This window comes from Protopterus annectens, chromosome 9.part0 (genome assembly GCF_019279795.1).
Source record: "Protopterus annectens isolate FY-2018-M chromosome 9.part0, PAN1.0, whole genome shotgun sequence".
In the NCBI taxonomy this organism is placed as follows: Eukaryota; Metazoa; Chordata; order Ceratodontiformes; family Protopteridae; genus Protopterus; species Protopterus annectens.
In genome coordinates, this window is record NC_056743.1 from 1,076,750,730 (window position 1) to 1,076,769,323 (window position 18,594).

Sequence of the window (18,594 nt, forward strand, 5' to 3'; positions counted from 1 at the left end):
TTTTGGCTTTCTGCATGAATTTGGGAATTAGAGGTATTGGTGGAAAGGCATATAGGAGGCCCGGGGGCCAATCGTGTACGAGCGCGTCCCTGGGTTTGTTCCCCAGTGGGGGATAAAGGGCAAAGTAGCTGCTGCATTTGGCATTCATCGGAGATGCAAACAGGTCGCAGCAAGGCCGGCCCCATCTGCGGAAAATGTTTTCCGCCACCTGTAGTTTGAGAGACCACTCGTGGGGCAACAGCATGGCTCTGCTTAGTTTGTCCGCCATCACGTTGGATGACCCCGGGATGTGCGTTGCTATCAGAACACGTCTGGTGGATACAGCCCATTGCCAAATCCGTAAGGCCTCCCGGCATAAAGGGTACGATCGGGTTCCCCTTGTTTGTTGATGTACCAGACAACTGACAAGTTGTCCGTCTGGATAGCAATTGTGCCTGGAGGAAGAGAGTCGTGAAAGTGTTGCAACGCTAGGAACACCGCTCTCAGCTCTAGGACATTTATATGCAAGTGTGTTTCCATGATTGACCAAGTACCTTGGACCGTCTTTCCTTGAAATAGCCCCCCCACCCTGTCAGGGAAGCATCCGTGGTCACTGTGGCTGTGGGTTGGGGAAGAATGAAGGGACGTCTGATTATCACTTGGTCGCTGTTCAACCACCAACTGAGATCCTTCTTGCAAAGATTGGTTAACTGGATCTCATGAGACATGGGCAGTTGTTGGTAAGACCATTGCGCGAAGAGTAACCACTGGAGTATTCGCATGTGCATGCGGCCTAACGGAACTGCTATCAATGTGGCTGCCATAGTTCCTAAGAGCTGTAGTATCTGGGACGCTGGAGCTTTGTCGCGGGCTAAGAGACTGGATAATTGATTTCTTAGAGTTACGATTCTTGATTGGAGCAACCTGATTCTTGCGTTGACTGTGTCCAGTTCTGTCCCTATAAATGTAATATGCTGCGAGGGCGATAACGCAGATTTTTCGAAGCTTAGGGTTATGCCCAACTGGGAACAAAGGTCTATGGTGAAGTCAAGGTCTATGGTGAAGTCTCTTGTTTGGATTAGTTGATGCCTGGAGGTGGCGGTGAGGAGCCAGTTGTCCAGATATGGAAACACTCGGAATCCCAACCGTCTCAGGTGACCCGTGACCACTGCCATACATTTGGAGAACACCCTGGGGGCTGTGGTGAGGCCAAAGGGCAGGGCTCTGAATAGGTAATGACTGGTTCCCAGCCGGAAACGCAAGTGATCTCTGGATGATCTGTCCATTTTGATGTGGTAGTAAGCATCCTTGAGATCTATAGAGCACATCCAATCGCCCGTTGATAAGAATGGGAGAATCGACTGCAGCGTGACCATCCAGAACTTTTCCTTCTTGACGAAGGTGTTGAGTTTGCAGAGGTCTAATATGGGCCTCCAGTCCCCTGTTTTCTTTGGAACTAAAAAGAACCTTGAGTAAGTTCCAGATCCTATTTGGTCTGCCGGGACTGGCTGGATGACTCTTTTGTCTAGCACGTTTTAGATTTCTACAGCTGCTAGTTTTCTCAGACTGGGTGGAACGTCTGGAATCTTTGTACATATGGGTGGGGGTTTTGTAAAGGGAATGTAATAACCTCTGGCAATGACGCTTTTTACCCAAGAATCCATTGTAATGTTTAGCCAGGTGTTTGGGTATAAAGCCAAGCAACCCCCGACTGCCTCCAGAGTAGGACAGCCGGGCTTCCTTTCAGGAACGCTGATAGGGCTTACCAGATAAGTGATCCCTGTCGCCCTGGTTTTGCGGACCGCCTCTGCCGTTTGGACGGCGTCTTCCATTTTTGCCCCCTCCTCTGCCTCTAGAGGGGGTATCAGTAGGTGTGTTTTGGAAGGCTCCTTGAGGTTTTCGGAACCACATTTTCCCACTTCGCTGCCCTTTGGGGTACGGTCTAGTTGGAGTGGAAAAACGGACTCCTACAGCAGACAGAGCCTTCCCTTCTTGTTCACACCTAGTAAGTGTCTCCTTAACTTTGAGTCCGAACAAGGCGGACCTGTCGAATGGGGTGTTGACAAAGGAATACTTAAAGGCTTTCGCAAAGGAGCATCCAGGACGGTCTCCGAAGAGCTATCGCTGAGCCTACCGCCCTACTCGATCCATCGGCAGCATACGAAATGAGTCGCATGGATGAGTTTACTATTGAATTAAGGGTGTTGAGTTGTGCAGTCACCTTTTCAGAGACTGCATCAGCTGTGTTACCCTGGAGAGTATCTCCCAGCTCCTTTAGGAGATCTTGTTGAAGGCGGGTAAAATGTGTCAGGTAGTTGAGCGACCTCATGGAAAATGCCGCAGAACTAAATATGTGTTTCCCATATCTGTCCATTGTCCTAGAATCCCTATTAGGAGGATGAACAGCAGAAGAGGTTTCCGACATCTCTTTCTTGGTGGTCGCCGCCACCACCATGGCATCAACTGGGACTCCCTTTGTAAGAAAGGCCTTGTCAGTGGGGGAAGTAATAAATTTGTTGGGCCTCCGAGGGACCGGTTCCACTGAGTCAGGGGACTCCCACGCCCTACGAGCAACCAGCTCCATCAGTTCATCGAAGGGCGGGGTAACCCAGGAGGTGGATGGTTGAGATCCAAAGGCCTTCAGGAGAACCAACTCGTCCTCAGAAGGGGCAAGGGACTGCCAATCACCCCTCTGCCTTAAGATTTCCAATATGTCCGCGAATGAGACATCCGCTGAGGGGGATCGTGGGGACCCTTCTGATTCCTCCAAGTCGGTATTTGATGTCAGGGATTCCTGTGGGGAATCCAAGTGCCTCCTCTTGCACAATCTCTTCCTAGGTACTTCGTCGGTGGGGGAGTCCAGTGAAGTCCCTAGAGAGGACGGGCCACCCAATGGGGATACCTGAGGCCCTGGATCTCGACGCTTTGTGGGGATCTGCGGGGAAGAGGTAGAACGAGGCTCTTTAGGGGGAGGGGAGGACAGATCCGAGGAGGTAGTGGTCTTGGCAGCCATGACCTTCCTCATAGCATCGAAAGCACCAGAATCCCGGTCCGAGAAGTCAGTTGGCTCCGAAGAGACCGGCCGCTCCTCCCGGGCTGAGATTCTCCCCTCCAATCCAGAGGACGGAGCTGAGGCCACCTGCGCCGAAGCCCCAAGTGGAAGAGTCGGCACCGAAGTATCGGTTCGACTCTCCACCCCGGAGCCAGTGAGGGACTGACTGCTCTGAGATTCCCCGGTCGGGACCGAGGAGATAGAGGTCGATGGAGCTGAGGGAGGAGGATCGAACCTCGGCTCCAAGGGTTTTACCAATATCGGTTCCGTCTGCCCCGGCTCCAAACGCTCAATTGGCTTTGGAGGAGGAACTGGAGAAGCCATGGCAAGGATTTCAGGCTTCGAAGCCGAATGGCTCGAAGCAGATAGCATTTTGGCTAGGGCCGGGTTCTCTAAGAGCCTCTTAACCACTCGGTCCAGATCCACATCGGAAAGCCTCGATGAATGTGTCGAGGGATGGGTCGAAGGGGCCGAAGATGGAACTGATTGAAGGATTGGAGACTGAGGAGCCTCCAATATCAGTTCCACAACTGAGCCCCGAGGTAAGGACTCGACACACGATTCCAACGATTGTGGAGCCGATGCACGGACCATACCTGAGGAACTCGGAGCCGAAGACTTGGGCTCCGAGGATCCTTTGGAAGACTTCGACCCCTTTGAAGCCTTGGAAGAGGTATCAGCCTTATCTAAAGAAGCCTGAAAATCAGGCTTCGGGAGTCCTCTATCTACCAGTTTCTTTCGCCTTTCTAGGAGAACCCTGGCACTAAAGGAATGGCAGATAGAGCACACCTCTTGAAGGTGTACAGAGCCCAAACAGTACACGCATGTGGAGTGGTTGTCTGTAACAGACATTTTTTGACCGCACTCACACCTTTTAAATCCAGATTTCTGCTTTTCTGGCATCTTTTAAATCTAACTAAGTCACACAGTAAATTCTATACGTAAATATGTATATATCTAAACAGTACTAAACCACACTGGATATATAGGTTCATAGGTTCATACTAGGCTATCTGCCCTAGGGCATTTATAAGCCTAGCCAGAGTGTGTTTGGCTTTCGCCACCCATTTTAAATTAATTTTGCTATGCCCTTTTTCGAGGTTAGTATACTGTGCCTCTGTCTAACAGTGACACAGAAGTGATACCCGGGGTAAACCTACGATCTCCCATCCACTCATCAAGATTCCTCTTGAAAAGAGTCAGTGAGGGACTCTGCCTAACCTGGACTGGGATTTTATTCCAGAGTGAAGGGAGCCTCTGGGTTATGAATCTGTCCCTCCAGCATGTCCTATTTATTTCAGTGCTGAGGTTCAAGTCTCTCGAGCGCGTAGCTCGATGGGATTTGGATTTTCTGAGGTGCAGCATGTCCATTAATTCCGGGTTGGACATGGCTTTATACGTCAGGCACAGATGGCCTCTGAGCAGGCGGGTATGCCACTGAGTAGAGCTAGAGTTTCTTTAACCGGGCAGCATATGGCATCTGTTTCAGCCCTTTGATCCTCTTGGTGAGGTACTTTTGGGGTCTTTCCAGTTGCTGCAGGTGGTCTGGTAAGGTACATCCCAAAAGGGGCATTGTACTCAATTATGGGCCTGATGAGGGGATGAGTAAAGAGGCACAATGACCTCCCCTGATCTAGATGTGAATCCCTTCATGATATGTATCTAATAAACTATTTGCTAAACTGTTTACTAAACTAGCACAGTATATATATATAGAAGAAACAGAACACACAAACACACACAGCAGTTGACAGAGCCCTGTCACGCCCAAAAAGAAAGGCCTAAGCCCTGAAAAGGAACTATTTAAAAGTCCTAGTAATTAAACAAGAGTAAAATCTACTATCCTATTGTCACACAAGTGTAGATATATATATATATATATATATATATATAATTCTGACAAAATTAGTTGAAATACTAATAATAATAGAAAAAAATTTTTAGTCACTGGCCCGAGCTAACTCCGATGAGCTGTTGATCCATTGCAGCGACAAACTAGATCTGGGGATGTACAGTAGAGTATCATGGGATATACTCTAGGTCTCGAGCTTCTCTGAGAGTCTGAGCTTGAAAAGCGGCCGATTCGGAGCCGATCCCCCACGTGTAAGAACAAACCGGCGAGATAGAACAACTTCACATCTTACTTTTTTCAATTAATCTATGTAATATAATGTTACAGATTAATATCTGATTATTTAATAAAGATGATAAAAAAGACTCAACAGCAACAATCCCTCCAGACAAACAAAAAATACATAGAAAATTTATCAGGGTACCAAATTACAGGAAATAATGGTCACACACTTTACAGATTAATAAATGAAGCAATTTAATTAGTAAATTCCAAATGCAATACTGTTACACGAAATACAGAAACACCTCTAATTCACTGATATAAACTATGTAGCTGTTATATAAAAGGTTTTAACAAACAATATAATAAATTGTCAAATCACAGTGGGCCTCCACAGCAAAATCCTTAAAAGAGAAGAAAAAAATTGTATCATTGACAGGAGAAATAGAAATAGTCAAGATATTATGCAGAATGACAGGGAAATACTTTTGCCACATTACTATGGTCTGCCACATAGACAAGAGGTGTACATTAGTTCAGAAGTGGTGCATTAGCATAAATCAGTGAAAGTTAGTGGCATGCTTTAAATGGCAGCTTGTTGCCAGTCATAAGAAGTCAGAAAAAGGAGTAACAGTTGATGTAAACTGAAAGACAGCAAGATTAAATCATCCCATACTGGTCACTGCACCATGTGTGACATCAAGTCCCCGCCATTAGAAACCCCATGTGCAAGGAAGAATAAAAGTTCAGGATAAGGTACACTTTTTCAGGTGCAGAACATCATTTCCTGAATGTTACTAATTACAATGAAGCCTCCTGAGTCACTTCTACTATAATATGCTCAAAAAGAGCAAGTCTGAACCAAGTATGTGATGTTTAAAGAACATAAATCAGCACTCTGAGCGAAAGTTCTCCTCTAAACTTTATACTTCAACTGTTATTTATAAAAAAGGGCTAAAAGGCCCTCTTCCAAATGATATTATCTGTACAATTTTTAACATAAAGATGGTTTCCAGCAACACCAGTTAAATTTCACATTTCTGACTAACTTTTTTATGAGACACAGAGAAAATGATGACCCAACAGTGAATCACTGCACTGACTAAACCGAAATATCTAATTTCGTTATACATAAAAATAACTACATTGAAGCATCTACCAGTGTATCATCCTCTCCTGAGAAATTCAAACAGCCACCTGCTAAGATCCTTTGATAACAGAAACAGCAGTACCCTTTGATCTTTAAATTTGCTACAACGAACAAAGCAGTTTCTCCTCACTTCTGATCTTGTCATAATTCATGGTATCCAATACACCTAATCTCTCACAAAAAATGCTTTCAGTGTTACCAGTTACATGATTTTAGAATTGTCTTGGAGATGAAGGTGCAAAGGAGAAGTACACATTTTTTAGATTATACAAATTGTTAAAGTACTTTTTCCACTTCTTGATGCACTAAAAGAAGTTAAATTAACTTGTTTTATACAGTACAAATTCTGTTTTAATATCTGTATACCTTTGGCAATACAATAAGTAATTAAAACTTCCACCTTTTCAGTGCTCACACCCCATGCTAACAAGGATACTTACTTGACTGTGTAAGGTGGACAGGCAGTTATCACACATGGGTCCAAACACCAACTCATTGTTGACCTCTCTCAGGGTGAGGTGGCCATTAGGTGGCGGAGGTGGAAATAGGGACAATGAACACATTTCTCAAGTGAGACTGCAATGCCAGAATTCACTGTGAAAATGGAAAATAAAAAGCAACAGCACATTACAGCAAGGCAAAAGAAAGAAATGCATAAGGAAATCACTGACAGAAAATCAATACAATACTTAATGTATTATGATAAATTTCGGTCTATACCATCTATTATGTACTACGTTTAACAGCCCAAGAGAATTGATATTATGCATACAGCAATCTATAGACATCACAACTGTACTAAGCCAAAATGGCTTCTCAATTTTTTCATAAAAGGTATAAAACACTAGCAAGTGTAAGAATGAAAAGGTAATGCTAACCATATTCACAATTCACTACAATATTACCCAACTTCAGAAGATTTTTCTATTCCCCCTCTAGTGTCTTCAAGCCTTGCGGAACATCCACTGTCCTCATCTTATATATTCCTTCAAGGGGTTAACACTGTTCAGCAGGTCCACAAGCCAGTCATACTACAGGGTCAAACATCATGCAGTTCAAGCTGAACTTAATGTTAAAATGAAATGCAAGGAAGAGTCCTTTTTCCCACTCTGCTGCCTGCCAGAGTTAAGCCTGAAAGCCTCCACTGTTGGGCTGCCAGAAAGTACAGCATCCAACACTGACCACATGAGAAAGGAGAGTTAGCCACTAAAATCAGCTACTAACTCTGCTCCCTATAACAGCCTGTACAATTACATCCTTATTCCCTAGTTAGACAGTGTTAATTCCCAAAAGGTGGCTGGCACACTCTATTTCTAAAACCACACCTCTATATGATTTTATCTTGGGAACTGTTAAGTGTCAGCAAACATAGTCCCTGCACGTAAGGCAACTGCCAGGTCTCAAAATGCAAAATAGAAAAAAACGATGACCAGCAGACAGTGGTGTACTAATAGAATATCTCTCTCTTTATTATGCCAAAATGCACATAAAAAGGCAGAAAGCCTACAGTCCACAATCCAAACCGGTTTCGGCTCAAAAATCAAGCCTTCATCAGTGAAAAAAGGGAAAACAAAAAACTGGGGTCAACCACTACTGCAAAAAACCCTGTCCCCTCAGATAGAGATTCAAGGGCACTGGGCAGATGGGGGGAAAAAAAGTTTACACTTCTGCTACCTTGGCTGTAAGGGCTTTAAATTGTCAGTTTCATATGCTTAAATATCAGCAATACTTAATGTCTCTGCTAAAACAGAAAATGTTGGCAAATTCTGAATATTCTGAGAACAAAGAAATGCAGGATTTATTGCATGCAGCTGAACAAGTGGGAAAGCATACTTTGCAATGTGGATATGACTCACTGGAGGCCTCTTGCAGGGCCGCTGTAACAGGTTCTGTCATTAGAAGGCATGCTTGGTTAAAGGAACAGACTCTGCCTGATCATGTTAAAGCAAAATTATTGGATGCTCCATTACAGCATGATACTTTGTTTGGTGTTAAGGCAGAAGAGGTGCTGAAGAAAATGGAGGATAAAGCTAAATCTATGCAGACAGTAAAGGATTTCTTACAGGTACAGCCACCCAGATTTAGCAGGAACTGGCCTTCTAAGAACTGGTCCTTTCCCATGTCAGACAGGCCACAAAGAGGCAGATACAGGCGCCCTAGAGGCAGGCAACAGGCCCAGGGCTCATACAGGCCCAAACAATGGGGTGCTTCTACCTCCAAAAGCGGAGAAGACAAATCACAACCATTTAGGAAACAGTCCCAATGACTTCCCTCTGCCAATGCCAAGCATTTACCTTTTGGCAGCGCCCTTAGGGGGAAAGCTAGCACTTTTTTCACAAAATTGGCACATGATCACCCAGGACAAATGGGTCTTAAATATAGTCTCTCAGGGCTACAGGTTCCACTTTCACACCCTTCCAAAGGCAAAAGGTATGCCAGACCTGCAACACAATCAATGGGCAGAGGCACAAAAACAAGTTTCATCTCTCATGGACATGAGGGCTATTCAGCCAGTGCCACAACAAGAGCAGGGACAAGGATTTTACTCAAGACTTTTCTTAGTTCCAAGAAAGGACAAAGCATGGAGACCAATTCTGGACCTGTCTACTCTAAATACTTTTCTGGACGTCCCGAAATTCAAAATGTTGACTCTGCAGCAACTTCTGCCCATGCTGGGCAAGAAGGCTTGGCTTGTAACTTTGGACCTCAAAGAGGCATACCTGCATGTCCCAATCAGTCAGTCTTGCAGAGGATACCTCAGATTCATAGCTGGCTCAATGCACTACCAAATTCTCTGCACTGCCCTTTGGCTTATCTACTGCGCCCAGGGTCTTCACAAAATGCCTGGCACCAGTAATTGCATTTTGCAGACAAAGTGGAATTCAAATATATCCCTACTTGGACGACTGCCTTATTCAAGCAGAGACCAAAGACATTCTACTAAAGCATCTGGCGTTTGTAAAAAGATTACTAATTTGCCTATGTTACACAGTAAACGAAAAGAAATCAAAACTAGTACCCTCTCAAGAGGTAATATTCTTGGGTGCAAGCTTAAATACAACTGCCCAGATGGCTTATCTCACACCAGACAAACAAAGGCAACTGACTTCTTACTTGGAAAGCATGGCAACAAAGACCCAGTTATCTGCAATAAAAATTCTGCAGGCTCTGGGCTACATGGCATCCTGCATTCTGCTAATTCCATATGCAAGACTGCATATGAGGAAACTACAATGGTATCTAAAAAGTGTTTGGACTCAACATTAATGATTCCAGGCTGTGGCAATTTCACTCATTCCCTGCCTGCAACAGGAGTTTCGATGGTGGGCACAAGCCTGTCACCACAACAAGGGACAGCCATTCACTTTACCCACAGCCAGGAGGCAAACACTGACAACGGATGCATCATATTATGCCTGGGGGCCCCACATGGCAAGAAAATGTATTCAGGGCACATGGCCCGCAAGTAAAAGGCATCTTCACATCAATCAAAAAGAGATGCTAGCTGTACAAAATGCCCTGACAGCCTTCAAGGACTTATTTCATCCAGGACAGCTGCTGATAAAGACGGACAACACCACAGTTATGTGGTACATAAACAAGCAGGGGGGCACACATTCCTACCCCCTCTGCAGACAAGCCATGATTCTGTGGAACACAGCATTGACTTACCAAGTACACCTGCAAGCACAATTCCTGCCAGGAAAAACAAATGCTCTGGCAGACGAACTAAGCAGAAACCTCATGGATCCTTACGAGTGGAAACTAGATCCACAAATCTTCAACATGATAACAAGGAAATGGGGATGCCCAGACATAGATCTCTTTGCCTCCCCTCACAACTGCCAACTTCAGAGATTCTGCACAAGGACTTATCACAAACAAGCATGGAAAGTGGATGCTTTGTCGTTTAGCTGGAACAGCCTTACAGTATATGCCTTTCCTCCACTGCCTCTCCTCCCCAAGGTACTCCTAAAGGTCAGATGAGAAGCTTCTACTTGGACAAAACTAAAGCCTTCAGAAAGACTGAGCAACTTTTAGTGGCATATGCTGCAGGATCACAAGGAAAAGCTATCTCAAAGCAGACTACTTCAAAATGGATAGGACACTGCATTTGTTTCTATTCACAACATGGCAAATCAGTGCCTAAGGGCATTAGACCACATTCTACCAGAGCAGCAGCCACCACAGCAGCCTTCCTCAGAGGAGTACCAACCAAGGATATTTTGGAGGCTGCAACTTGGACTTCAGTGCACACTTTTACTAAGCACTACCACTTACCTCTTTACTCTAAATCCAGAGCAGGCTTTGCCACTGCAGTTCTGCAGGGCCTAATAGCCACTCCTAATTCTATTTAGACCCAGCCGCCCAACATCAGCTTTGGGATTCAACCCAAGTGTAATGACTGCAACAGTGAAACATGATGAACATAGTACAGCTGTGTACCTACCATAAATGTAGATGTTTGAGTATATTCACTGTTGCAGTCCAGGTTACCCACCCACCATCCCCCTTTCTTTGCTGGAATTTATCTGTACTTCTCTATTCTATACAACCTATGTGGTGTATTTGCTTGTAGATGAAGATTTTGTTTATTTTAGTGCATGCTTTTATAAGCAATGTTTTCTAGCCTACCCTTTTGGGGGCACCTGACATCTGGGGCAAGAAAAACTGAAGAAAATGGCGTCGGCTGCATCTTTTATACCCCTGGTGCACTGACGTCAGGGAAGAGTTGACAGCAACCGACGCCGGACCAGGACTTTGGAATTCAGGCCGACTGCGGGTAGCCTGCCAGCAGGATAACCCACGTGCAATGACTGCAACAGTGAATACACTCGAACATCTACATTTATGGTAGGTACACAACTGTACTTTTGGTTTCCCTGCTGTGGGTCTGTGGTGTCCTGCATATCGCTGTTGTTACAGCTTCAAATATATAGAACCTTGTCGTCTTGTGGATTATTTTCTATCATTTTCTTTACTTAAACTGTTGAATTTGCTTTTGGGTTATACCAACATTTACTACAAACTCCTTGCTCTTGGGCCTTAATCACTCCCTTTTGTATTGACTGATATTGTCCCTTTTAATTTGGGACTCAGTACTTCGGGTGATTTCTACTGATGCTCCGTTGATATCTTAATTTATTCTACTGCTTTTGTCCAGTCCTAGATGTTCTTTGGTTGTTGGACTGGACGCAGTTTATAATTTTGGAATGTTATGATACGGCTCTTTTGATAGGGCCTTATAGTTTTTAAAATAGATATTCTGAAGTGCTAGCCACATTGAGGGTCATTGTTTTTCTTAGTACATTTTATTTTTATGCATCTTGGATATGGATATTAATGGACTGTTACAAGGGCTTGCTTCTAATCGCAATGATTTGGCCTTTTTGGGCTAGATGATGCACATCCTGAACAGGACCACTGTACTTCTACTCCTGATCAGGAATCATGTACTTCTCTTTTTTCCAAATTGGGCAAAAGCATGAAACTATTACGTAGCAATGTTTGGCACCTAAGATTATTTAAGGCCTATAAGGCTAAGGATATCACCCCTCGGGGTCTTAGGGTTAAGGTCCAACCATTGGTTCATAATCCTAATGAAAATTTAATGAAGGCTTGGGGTGCAGCCCAACATAAGGCCACGATGGGAATTGTTGAGGTCTTAATCAATCATTATGAGGCAACTACTGATCAGGATTTAATTGAAGTCACTAACATGCGACTCCATAAGGAGATTTGAGGGGCAACCTTTATTTGTTTCCCTTCTTAATGCAACACAACTCAAAGAAAAGAAAAACATACATTTTTGAGAGATTTAACTGACTATTCAAGTGGGGATCCTTTTTCCAAGACATATGCTAAACATGTTAGATTTCAGATTTCACTCCGGTCTGTTCCCAGGAGGAAGAGGCCACGCTCTATTTTAAAACAATCAGGGCCACAGTATGATACTTCAGTTGAGGATTCTTCCTCTGCTGTGGAATCAGATGTGCAGGGCACCACAGATTCCCCCACACCTAAGAGAAACAACATTACCCCTTTAGGCATACACATAGGAAGGGGGAGGAGAAAACACAAGCGTAGTACACGATATGGAAGGCCTGTTGCGCATGTTTGCCCAGAAGTGAACAACTATAATGTGCTTAACATTTCTTCTCATATTTTATCACCTACGCATATTAAAATTCTAAATAAAGGACTTTCTTTTATTCCTGTTTTTTTTGATCCAGAGGACAGTTTTGCTAATGATATTCTTTCCTTTTGTAGGCTTTTGAATTTAAGACTTTTCTTTCAGGAGAAGACTACTACAGGTTCTTATGAGGAATTTCGCTATCACAAATCCACATTTTCGCCACCTATGAACCCTAATGTTTTGCTTTTTCAAAGAAGTGTGCTTAGGGACATATACCTTGATGGTAGGGAACACCAAGGTGGTCATAATAATGTCTCAAAGATCGAATCTGATTGTATACAGGAGTTGGCTTCCAATCATGAATTGGTAATTTTGGCTGCTGATAAAGGCAGAGCTGTGGTTGTATAATATTGGGCCAAATATAATAGGGAGGCACTGAGACAGTTATCTGATGTTTGTTATTATACTCATTTGCCCTTTGATCTGCAGCTTCTTATAAAAAACAAATTGACAATTTTTTGTCTTCAGCTGAGGAAGAAGGCATTATTTCTCAGTTTATCAGACAGCAATTGACTCTCTCTGATCCTGTCCTACCATATATTTAATTTCTACCTAAAGTGCACAGAAATTTGGACAATCCACCGGGGAGGCCTATTGCGCCTGGTCGTGGTTCCTTAACTGAACCTTTATCTCAGTGCTTAACTAAATATTTAAAACCTTTGCTCCCACTTATTAGATCTAGGATTCAGGATACAACCGAATTCCTACAGATTGTTTCTGACTCATAACTGGAACCTGATTGGTTATTGTGTAGCCTTGATGTATCATCATTATATATGAACATCCCCCATTGTGCCGGTATTGAGGTTTTGAAATACTGGTTGGAGTTTTCTGAACTATATACACCAAGTTTTAACACCTTTTTACTTGAGTTGACTGAACATGTCCTAATGAAAAATGTTTTTTTGTATCAGGATACCATCTATTTACAGATTAGAGGAACAGCTATGGGGGCTTCTTTTGCCCCAATATATGCTGATTTATTTATGTCTTATTTAGAACTTTCAATTAATTTACGATTCTAATCATAACATTTTTCTGCAAGACATGGACATATGGAGGCATTTTTTGGATGATTGCTGGTTGGTCTGCAGGTCAGATTTTATGTATCTTCAGGAGTTTGTTGATTATCTTAATTCAAATAAGTGGGAAATTCATTTTACGGTCCATTATAGTAAAGATGAAATTATTTTCTTGGACGTGTTGGTCATTAAGAATTCTGATAACACCTTAAAAACTAGTCCATCTGAAATTCCCCTAATACAACTCCTACCTCTATGCCACCAGCTATCATCCACCTCACATATGTCGAAACATACCCAAGTCTCAGTATATGTGGGTTAAGCGCATCTGTTCAGATAACTCTTCTTATTCGACATATCGGGATGATCTTACTGCTAGGTCTATTCAAAGGGGCTATAAATTGGGGCAGGTATTGACTGCGAGGAATTCGGTTGATTCTATGCAGCGGGAACAATTGCTGAATTATACTAAGGTTGATCAAAACAATACATCGGTATTGCATTTAACCACTACTTATGGTCGCAGCACTGCTAGACTTATCAATAGTGTACAACGCAATAGGAACATTCTCCTGGCTGATGAATGACTATCTACTTTTATTGGTCATAAGTGCGAGTTTTCTTTTAGAAAAGGTAGGAACTTGGGTGCCCTTTTCAATCGTTATAAGAAGGGGCATTATCCCTTAGGGCCCAACATCCAGAGAACACTATTAGGTGACCGTCTTAGTGGTTGCTTCCTTTGTGGCCATTGTGTATACTGTGTTAAGATTAATAAAACAAAGAGCTTCAGCAGCCGCAATACTGGTATGGGTTTACAATATTTCTGTTTTTGTCAATTGCCAGTCTGATTGGGTCATTTACTTAGCTACATGTAGTTGTTCTGCATTCTACGTGGGGCAGACATCTAGGCCTGTCAAGTTTAGAATTGCAGAACACTTATCTGATATTAGGCACCAACGAGCTAACAATGCTCTATATAAACATACACTGAAACATTCTAGTGCTAATTTTAATTTTACTATTATTGATAAATTCAAGGTAATAGAGCAAGGGTTTCTGGTTGGCATGACACACTTAATAAATTGGAGAAAAGATGGATTATTAATTTGGGTGGCATGTTTCCTCCTGGTTTGAATGAGCATTTGTAGTTTTTCAAATGATTGTAATGATGATTGACAGGTGTTTTCTTTATAAGGCAGGCCATTTTTTGTTCTTTTTTTGTTTTCCCTTTTTTCACTGATGAAGGCTTGCTATTTGAGCCAAAACCGGTTTGGATTGTGGACTGTAGGCTTTCCACCTTTTTATGTGCCTTTTGGCATAATAAAGAGACACATATTCTATTAGTACACCACTGTCTGCTGGTCAACTGTTAAGTGTCCTCACATATGTAAATCTGCAAAGTTGCACAGCATAACTCGGGCTTTACAATGGTGCTCTTCAGAAAACTGCACCGGTGAAGCATGATTTCATAAGTCACTCTGAATGAAAAAAAGTTTTTTTTTCTGCAAGATTAGACAGAAAATTACAAGACATTGCATATCTATATTAGCAGCATAATTGTTCAGCTAGCTGTTAGCTTTCACAAGGACACAAGAACCTCCCTCAACACACTTATCTTGGAAACCTTTACAGAAATATGAAATGTATGCATAATACCTCCAAACCAAAATGCCTAATATGAGATAAAGCTTTTTGTTCCTCATCAAGTACGTCCTCAGATGTCACCATACAATACTGTCCAATACATTCCATAAATGTAATACTCTATGCAACTATAAATGTTAATATTAAAGTACAAAAATATGTCTCTTACACAGGTTTCTTGCATTGTGGCCATGCTTTAAACATTTTTACATATATGCATGCACACACAGAGACACATATGCCACCATGCTGCTGTAGAATATACAACTGCCCTGAACAACTCTCACTCTCAGGTAGTTCTTTATGTCTTAAATTAATAGAGGGTCTTCTGCTCTAGTATCAAGTATTTTTTTTTATTATTTTAACTTATGTACTTATCTATTTTTTTAGAAGTGTCAGTTAATTTTTTGATGTATGTTAATAGCATAATGGGGATTTTGTTACAAACTGTCACAAGTCATCAAATAAGAACCTAGTCTAGAAATACTGGTTTGCTACCAAGTACACATCCTAATACCTCAATCAGTCATATTGTTTATTTCAGTGGTTGGCAATGTTGCGTGCAATTTCCAATCTCCAGTCATTGCTACTTTACTCAGGATACAGATAACTAAATTTGTGCCACTGTCCTTGGTAAAGTATACCAAGTATCCTAACCCCCATTGCTCCTCCCCTTAATTCACTGCATGGTACTATCAGCTTTCAATAAGAGTGTATTATTGCTTTTATAGTCACAATAAAGCCTACTATTCACATCATAATTACAGCACACAGACAACCTAAATGTAATACATCAACTGAATTGGGCTATGTTACATGGCAAGATGCTACTTCTAATTCACACACTGATCGATGTTAAACAACTTACGGCAATAACACTTCGTTCCGTCTTTTATACACAGTATACTCAGAGCTGTATGTATAATGTGTTTTATAAACCAGATTATACAACGAACCCCCATTAATATTCCAAAACGTTGTAAATCAAAGGCTTATACTAATGGAAAAAGGTCCGGCCCAAACCACACCAACTGTGGGTAAATCCAGCATTACCCACACCCAGGCGTGGGTTACTGCTTAACACTACTACATCTGACAAATGATAATTTACTTTCAGAATAAAATTAGTTGAAACAAAGTCATATTATTGTGTAATAGTTTTGAGCCTGAAACCTGCATTGACAGAGGGAGAGAGAGAGATTTTGAGGTTGATCTCTGATTAAAAAGAGCACATAGCACTCAAACTCTTCTAGAAGACCTTGTGCCTAGGCTTTCACCTATGTTCCCACAAGGGAGCTCCAGCAATCATTTACAGATCCATGAATAATGTAAGATCAAGTTTGGTAACATTTGGTTTTGCACTGGTAACAATGAAACTTCAGTATGAGAGACCTTGCTCACCTGGTATGCTGACAAAAATAAATATAAATGTCTCCCAGTAAAAATCAGAGACCTCATACTATCTTATGGATAGTCATAACTTTGGGTTGCCAACAAGCACTACGCAGTGCCATCAGTTATTCATCTTATTTTTCTTTCACTGTAAACTGTTCTTCTAGCTTTCCCAATCATAATTAATAATAAAAATGTGCCCCTTTAACAACAAGTCCATACTTTCATAGTGAGTGCATTTCAACCAGTTTACTTCTAGAACTACAGTAGATCAACCCTATATTGCATAAATAATCTACTTACATTTTTATGCCATATTATTTAATTTGCCAATTTTTGCTCATAGGTTGGTACTGGGCTATCGGCCCTAGGGCCTATACAAGCCTAGCCATTTCTTCCCACAATAGTTACTTCCCTGGACCCCTGTCTAGCAGGGCGACTGACGTGATCCCCGGGGTAAACTTCCTATCTCCCATCCAGTCGTAATGGTTCATTTTGAAGAGGGCCAAGGAGGTGCTCTGCTTGACATGTATGGCAGTCTATTCCAGAGTATGAGGAGACTCTGGGTCAGAAACCTATCCCTCCAGCATGTTTTGTTCACTGTGATGACAAGGTTTAGGTTCCTGGAGCGTGTGGCTCTGATGGACTGGGATTTCTTTAAGTGTAGCATGTCCAACAGCTCTGGGTTTAACATGGCCTTGTATGTTAAGCAGAGATCGCCTTGGAGTAGACGATATGCGACAGAGTATAGCTGGAGTTTTTTTAGTCGGTCAGCGTAGGGCATCTGCTTTAGGCCTCCAATTCTTTTAGTGAGGTGTTTCTGCGGCCTTTCCAGTTGTTGCAGATGTCTTGTGAGGTACATACCAAATGGGGCATTGTACTCTATGATGGGTCTAATGAGGGATGAGTACAATGGGACAATGACCTACTTTTTTTCTGGAAGAAAAACCCTCGGTGATGAGGTGTGCCACATAGAAGGATTCCTGACTGTTGTGGCGATGTGGTTACCAAAGGTGAGACCACTGTCCACCTGTGTTCCTAAGTCTCTTATCACACTTTCAGTGTTTAGTGTACTGCCACCTATGTGGTAATTCATGGGTACATGGTTTTTCCCAAAGGGGATAACTATACACTTCTTGGCATTAAGCTTGAGCCCATAGCTCTGGCACCAAGCATCTGTTTCTGTAAGGCCCTTTTGTAGAATATCCACATCATCTGGGGATTCAAAAATGGCTCCCAGTTTGCAGTCATCTGCGAACTTTGTTTGTTGGCCTATACTTCAGAGAAGTAGATGCCAAACAAGAGCGGTCCCAGGACTGAACCCTGAGGTACTCCACTTATCACTTGTCTGGAGCTGGATTTGGAGTCGGCTACTTTTACAGTGTGGGTTTCGTCAGTAAGCCAGTTGGCAACCCATAGAGTGACGTAGAGATTTATGCCCAGCTTAGTAAGTTTATCTTTAATTCCAGAGTGGGGGATGGTGTCAAAGGCCTTGTCGAGATCCATACAGGCTGTGTGGACCTGCCTTACCCTAGTCCATGGCTCTGGAGACTGATTCGAAGAAATCAATCAGGTTCAGGAGACACAATCGGCCCTTCACGAACCCAAACTGGGTGGGGTCCAGTGTTTGAAGGTTGCCAATGTCTTTGTTTATAAGTTCCATGATAATACATTCCATGGCCTTGCAAATCAGGCTCGTCAGACTGATGGGACAGTAGTTCCCAAGATCCAAGGTGGATTCCCCCCTTGTGGAGTGGGATAACTGTAGATGTGCCCCACTCAGTGGGCACAAAGCCTGAGGTGAGGCTATGATTAAACATGACACTTAGGTGAGGTGCCAGTTCATGTAGTACACAGCCCAGGATGTCATCTGGTCCCATGGATGCTGTATTCTTAGCTTTGGAGAGAGTGTTTTTTAACTGTGTGGCTGTGATTACAGGAATTTGGCATTTTTTCTGTATTGAGATGGGCCCTTTAGGGGGTGAGAGGGGGGTGAAGTTGGCACTGAATCGATCTGCCAGGATACTGGCAATGTCCTTGGGATCAGTATGTTTAATGCCATTCTGTTGTAGCTCAGAGCAGATC

At 42.7% G+C, this 18,594-nt stretch overlaps 1 protein-coding gene across 4 annotated transcripts in view; it reads right to left on the reverse strand.

Moving 5' to 3' along the window:
• AAAS (aladin WD repeat nucleoporin) overlaps nt 1-18,594 on the reverse strand; it is a 1,251,774-nt gene that overhangs the window by 1,126,623 nt on the left and 106,557 nt on the right. For all 4 annotated transcript variants that reach the window (XM_044083905.1, XM_044083907.1, XM_044083908.1 and 1 more), the window contains exon 2: nt 6,696-6,849. In XM_044083905.1, the coding sequence (XP_043939840.1) occupies nt 6,696-6,818 (123 nt within the window). In that variant the 5' untranslated portion in view covers nt 6,819-6,849. The remainder of the gene's footprint in view (nt 1-6,695; nt 6,850-18,594) is intronic.